Below are 6,752 nucleotides of genomic sequence, written 5' to 3'. Positions count from 1 at the left end.
TCTTGAAAATTGCTTTGATGGTAATAGTTTGTGAAAACGGCTGTTGTCATTATAGAAGAATGTTTCAATGATTGAAATAAAGAGTAGAGAATGTAACCATGTTTGGATATAAGCATATATAGTGTGTTCGCACATTACTGTATAAATTCATAAACCGGGAGCCAAGTGTATGCATATGTGTGTATACGAAATTGGTGAAGGAGACAGGTTAACTATGCGTACCCGGACGCATGCTGGCGGAAGTTTTCAAACCGAAAATTTCAGCTAAGTTTGGTTTTGACAAACTCTTAACTAGTCACCTTAAGTATGCGTACTCGTACGCATACTGGCGGAAGTTTTCGAACCGAAAATTTCTGCTGAGTTTGGAAACTAAACAAACTCAAATATGGTTGCTTAAGTACGCATACTTAAGCTGGTTACTTTGTCAAACCGGTCAGTTCATGGACTTAAACATTTAAATCATAAGGAATGCAATCTTTGCAAACATGGCTATAATGTTCATGATTGATTCAAGTGAATCAAACCGATTTGGTTTCAATTGTGTTTTCTATAGCAATTGAACAACTTTTTAACTAGTTTCATTTGAGTCATTTGAACTAGTTATGGTTGAGATGAATAAGGTTGATATGAGAGTAATCATATGGCTAACCTTGGTTAACTATTTGTGAACCAACATGGTGTACACGTTTAGGTACGGTTACATAAACCTAAATGAGGGTACATTTCATTTGTGTGTAACAAGCTAAGTTCGATCTAACGGTTGAAAGATATTAGCTTGGCTGAATCAGGTTTTTCATCTAACGGTGAATATTGAATGCTTTGTTACCAAGGTAACTTGGATTGCAAACCCTGATTTGAAACTATATAAAGGAGAACTCTAGCAACTGGCAAACCTAATCCCCACACCTCCTATGTGCTACTAGTTGCATAACTAGAGTCGATTCTCCTTTGACCTTAGGTTTCTTCTCGAGACCCTATAGGTTAACGACTTGAAGACTTCATTGGGATTGTGAAGCCAAACCCAACTATTATCTTTGTAGTTGCGTGATCTGATCTTGCTGTTTCTATCGTGTTGAGTACAACTGAAATAATTAGCTCGAGATTTTATATCTCCGATAGGCAAGGTAGAAAAGTAATCACAAACACCTTCATCTCATCGTTTGTGATTCCACAATAACTTGTTTCGCTAGTCGATTAAGTTTATTGTGAGGTGATTGATAATTCGAGGCTGTTCTTCGGGAATATAAGTCTGGGTTATCAATTGGTTCCTGTTCACCTTGATTTATCAAAAGACGGAACAAAAACTCCTGGGTATTTCTGTGGGAGAAAGATTTATTCAATCCTATAGACTTTCCTATGTGAGACATATTTGTCTATCAAGTCTTCGACTTTGGGTCGTAGCAACTCTTGGTTGTGGGTGAGATCAACTAAGGGAATCAAGTGCGTGGTATCCTGCTGGGATCAGAGACGTAAGGAGCGCAACTGTACCTTGAATCAGTGTGAGATTGATTAGGGTTCAACTACAATCCAGTCTGAAGTTAATTGGTAGTAGGCTAGTGTCTGTAGCGTCTTATACAGTGTGGTGTTCAATCTGGACTAGGTCCCGGGGTTTTTCTGCATTTGCGGTTTCCTCGTTAACAAAATTCTGGTGTTTGTGTTATATCTTTTCCGCATTATATTTTGTTATATAATTGAAATATCACAGGTTGTGCGTTAAGATCAATCAATTAGAATATCCAACCTTGGGTTGCTGATTTACATTGATTGACACTTGAACATTGGTCTTTGGTACCGTTCAAGTTACTCCTCTTATTCAATCGGGCTCGCAGATTTCTATTTGCTGATTGAATTAAGAGTTAGAGATATTAAACTCCTTGATATATTTTACTCTAGATTGAGTATGACTGTCAAGTTGACTGTCTAAAAAGTATATTGGAGTAAGTCCTCTCAGATTGCCAAACGAATTGTTGGGTATGGTTGTTAGACCCCCGCATTTTCAGACACAATTGAAGTAAAATTGGATTGATTCACGAGAATCAGATCATGAACACTTTAGCCACGGTTTGCAAAGATTGCATTGCTCAATATATAAATGTATTTATTCATGAATATGAAATCATACTTAACTGATTTTAGAACTTAACCACATAAGTTTGCAAACGGGTACGCAAACTTAAGTTCCGGGTACACAACAACAACACAAGATATACGTGGTTCACCTTTACAGGTTACATCCACGGCCTCCGCCACCAGAAAAACTTCCATTAAATCAAAGACCATTACATGCTCTTTCCGCAACCCAAGACAAGACCAAAGAGTTAACAAAACATACCCGAGAACACCATTGAAGAAACCATTACATGCTCTTTCCGTAACCCAAGACAAGACCAAAAAGTTAACAAGACATACCCGATAACACCATTGAAGAAACCATAGAAACCATTACATGCTCTTTCCGCAACCCAAGATAAGACCAAAGAGTTAACCATAGAAACCAACTCTCTAACCATTCTTCAAACCAGCCTCATGTCTTCTCTTCTACATCTTCTTTACAGTTGCTAGTAACAGAGGAGAAACGTGGAAACACTAGAAACTAGGTTTAGGACAAAGCCCATACCCTAAACACTAGAACACCAAAATCATCTCTCTAAATTTTTTTCTCTCACATCGATATTGACATTCACGATAGCGCAGGATCCTCCCTAACAAAGAGACCAAAATCCTAAGCACAAGGATTTACCACTCTTCTAGGTTGAATTGTCTACAAGCCTACAATTCTAATCCTATATACAGGGAACACAAACTTGGCACCAAGTATTAGTCTCTTATTAGGAAACCAAAACCTTTCCTAATATATTTCCTACTCCAAGTATTAGTCTACAAACCTACAAATCCACCTCAATGTGGAAACAGATCATAAATGGGAAACCCACACTTTTCCTAACAACAACTATATAGGAAGATATTATTCAAATAACAGAAGCATATTAACAATATAGACATAATTATATATTTATTCCTAATCCCGACATATCCCAAACTCAGAGGATACCAAACAATATTATTGCTCTTCTGATAAAAAAAACAATTCTCACTAAACTCATATTAACTTCTAGTCCTATTTACAGGGAACACAAACTTGGCACCAAGTATTAGTCTCCTATTAGGAAACCAAAACCTTTCCTAATATATTTCCTACTCCAAGTATTAGTCTACAAACCTACAAATCCACCTCAATGTGGAAACAGACCATAAATGGGAAACCCACACTTTTCCTAACAACAACTATATAGGAAGACATTATTCAAATAACAGAAGCATATTAACAATTTAGACATAATTATATATTTTTTCCTAAGCCCGACATATCCCCAAACTAGAGGATACCAAACAATATTATTGCTCTTCTGATAAAAAAACAATTCTCACTAAACTCATATATACCCTGTTAGATTGAATCTTCGAATCATCATCATATCACAGGGCTGGAAACCCAAAGCACAAAAAGAGACCAATCTTACTACAAAATATGAAAAGTACAATGTAGTCTTTCTTTAAGAGATATCTCGTGAAAAAGTTATGAGAAAAACACAAGAACCTGGATTTTCGAATAAAAGATAGAAGCATGCACCTTCTTAACAAACTATAAAAAATGGCGTGCACAAGGCATTTAAGCGACAGTTTGCAGGGCCCTATCGAAGCTCTCTTCATCAGCAGACGTGCGTTTAACAAGCATGTGATCAGGATGAGACAGCTTCAGTTGGCTGCACATACGTAACCTGTTATTAGTACTCTTACTACCTGAAGAAACGTAGTTACGCTGGAGGCTTTAAAAGATCGCGTCAAATGGAAAACAAAAATACATAATCCAGTTATCATGAAAACCCAATATAATAAGAGAGACTTCTGCACACAGTTATAACAAGAGCTGAGACATTGCCACATGATGGTATCTATTATAGCAGCTGTTAGACACTGTGACATGTTGGAGATGTTTACATTTTCTATGCAAAAAAAAAAGAACAACATTGGTAGCTTCTAGTCATTTGAATATTAAGAAAGTTTATGCAGCAAATGACTCTATCGTTACATAACTCTTGTATTCACTACTATCACGTAGTAACAACTCCAAGTATTCAAGAGAAATTGAAGACCACAAAATTCAACAAAGCACTCACTTCAGGTTCGACAATACCAAACCATTTTAAGTTTGAAGCAGGAGAAGAAGCTTAATAGCCAAGGTGCCAGTAATATATATACATATAACAGCCAAAACTAAACGGTCCCTTATCGTCTTACCTTAGGTAACGAGATGATTGTTTCCCTAGGTGAAGACTGCAGACAATGAGGTTGGCCAGAGTTTCAGCGTCCTTTGCATCCTGCGCAGAAAAATAAAAACCATGAGCCTATGTCTAGACAATGAAATATATCAGAGCATCATTGATGCAGTTTCAACATCAAGACTACAAAGGACTCCAGTTTGACTTTTTACTTGAATGCCATTCCTTCTTGACGAGAAAAGAACTCTTTAAGGAATCTCATACAGAAGTGACGCTATCAAAAAACTCTGAAGCTTACCTTGTTCAGTGCTTCCAGCAGCAATGACTCTGCTTCGTCAAAGTGACCCATATGCATGCAACACACAGCCTTCCCGTTGAGGATCAGTCCTGTCATGGGATACTTCTCAGAGAAATCTTGGAAAATAAGATATGCTTCCTGTATCTTTGATCCACCCTGACATGTATCACACAAAAACAAATCATAAACACGTGATGCACTATAACTTTCATATTATTTGATTCAGATGATTGGCTTACCACTGCAAGATTCAACCATGCATTAGCAAGCTGGGTCAGAGTGTGATCCTCATCAATCTGTTGCATGATTTTTAGCTGTTTCTCTGCGAAATCCGACCTATACATCTTAAGGAATATCTGAACATTCAGCGCATGCCTGCAGAGGAAAAGCAACCTGCGTTAAGGCTGGGAAGACAAACTTTTTTGGTACCAATAACTAAAGAGTTTTTAGTCGTTTTCAGTAGTAAAGGTTCTTTCAATGAGTACACAACACAAAAGTAGCAGATACACCACAAATAAAATGAAATGTACTGATTCAAATTTGTTGGTGCTACAGAAATTGTTTTACATCAATGACTTGCTGCAATGCATTTTATCTGCAGCAAAACAACTACAAACACATTGATACGTATGAAATCAGAGTTGTTCAGCCTCTTTGAACATAAACATCCACATCTGAACTTGACAGCACCCAAAATGATGACAGAAGTGTCTTTTAAAGCAAAACAAGTAATACAAAATCTTCTCTTTCATCATTCACCAGAAGGAATCACATCATCACTCTTTGCCTTTAGTCTAAGTTGTGTTGTGCACCAATAGATTATAATACCAGATCAGACTATAGTGCCACCCCAAAAATATGCAATACCCAATTAAAGTTCTGAAAGACAAACTTAAAATAAATACTAACAGCTCCATAGTGCCTCCAGTGTTGGTATGTTTAAGAGCCTCATTGTAGTCTTGTTCATGCATGAATATGATTCCAGCAATCAGCCTCAATACAGGATTGTTTCCAATTGCCGAATCACCCAACCACTCTTTCAAACTTGAAATCGTGTTTTCCTGTACAGTTCAGTTTAAATCACACTTACATTCATTAGTAGTTTTAATAACCCGGAAAACACAACACGCGGAAGATCAATGCGTAACCTTGCCATGAATAACTTTCAATAACAGGTTTTCAGATTTCAAGCAAATATTATAGGAATTCTAATCAAACTTCAAAAGCATTCAACAACTCAATCTCTAATCCATGAATAAGTCTCTGTCAAGATCTAAGATGATCAACTAATTAAGGTTAGAGAAACACCATAGATTTTAAAACCCATACCTTTTGCTCAGGACCACAAAGATATGACGCAAGCAATTTAACTGCCTGGAGGGCCGTAGGTGCAGAAGAATCAATCTCACTGATCACAAGCTGTAAGAATTTCAATCATCAACACATTGAAAATTTAAAGAAAAGAAAAAGAGTGAGAGATGAGAGAGAGAAAGGAAGAGAGATAAACCTGATAACTACCAAGAGCAATGTAAGATCTGTAAACAAGAGAATCTCTTTCAATTGAATCTTCTTGAGAGAGATTAGGGACATCACTGTTGTTAATGGCAGCTTGATAAGCACCCAAATAGAAGTTGTTACGAAGGCTAAAAAGATGATCAGGAGTTGCCATTTTGATTATTTGGTTTGGAGTTCAGATCTGAGAGAATTTCAAAGAAAAAAGAGAGAGAGAAGTAAATTTTGGTGAAGGATTGCTTTTGTCTCTATAAACAGAAATGTGGGTTCCAGTGCTTTTTACGCTGGTTAATTGGGAATATGGATCCTTGGGTGGAAGTAGCCCCTGCCTGTCATGCCACCTAAGCCGTTTGATTTGGCCGAGTAATTGGACTTTTTTTTTCTTTTTTTACATAATATTCAACGGTGCATTCATGAATCGAAATACATGATTATGATTAGTATAACAATTTTGAACGGAACAAAATCGAAAACAAAATTCTGGACCAAATATATGTAAATTGACAGGGGAGTTGAAATTTTCTAATGGTCTATCATCATTTTGTTGGATACATTCCGAGAAGATATGATGCTTCCATAAAAGAAGTAATATGCCCAAATTCAACGTCGAATTCTGTAATCTTTGTTCATCACGTCCGTAGATGGTTGTAAGAAAGATTGGA

The 6,752-nt window shown here is 36.8% G+C and overlaps 1 protein-coding gene across 1 annotated transcript; it reads right to left on the bottom strand.

Annotated features, from left to right (window-relative positions):
- Window positions 1-3,359: 3,359 nt before the first annotated feature.
- Window positions 3,360-6,348, bottom strand: LOC113310578 (coatomer subunit epsilon-1-like). Its single transcript, XM_026559307.1, has 7 exons — window positions 6,086-6,348; window positions 5,908-5,997; window positions 5,488-5,639; window positions 4,818-4,953; window positions 4,579-4,734; window positions 4,300-4,379; window positions 3,360-3,764 (listed from the first exon to the last, which is right to left on the bottom strand). Exons 1-7 carry the CDS (start codon window positions 6,245-6,247, stop codon window positions 3,671-3,673), a joined length of 870 nt encoding a protein of 289 aa, XP_026415092.1. The 5' UTR covers window positions 6,248-6,348; the 3' UTR covers window positions 3,360-3,670.
- Between the last annotated feature and the right edge of the window lie 404 nt (window positions 6,349-6,752).

The sequence above is a fragment of the Papaver somniferum genome, chromosome 1, assembly GCF_003573695.1.
Source record: "Papaver somniferum cultivar HN1 chromosome 1, ASM357369v1, whole genome shotgun sequence".
NCBI lineage: Eukaryota > Viridiplantae > Streptophyta > Magnoliopsida > Ranunculales > Papaveraceae > Papaver > Papaver somniferum.
This window is presented reverse-complemented; position numbering and strand designations above follow the sequence as displayed.

What these genes read in the sequence shown, in the direction of transcription:
- LOC113310578 (XM_026559307.1), bottom strand. Translation starts at nt 6,247, where the DNA reads ATGGCAACTCCTGATCATCTTTTTAGCCTTCGTAACAACTTCTATTTG. An exon ending in TTTGTGGTCCTGAGCAAAAG is followed by an intron (nt 5,640 to 5,907) that starts GTATGGGTTTTA and finishes TGAACTGTACAG; the next exon opens with GAAAACACGATTTCAAGTTT. An exon ending in CAATCATCTCGTTACCTAAG is followed by an intron (nt 3,765 to 4,299) that starts GTAAGACGATAA and finishes ACGTATGTGCAG; the next exon opens with CCAACTGAAGCTGTCTCATC.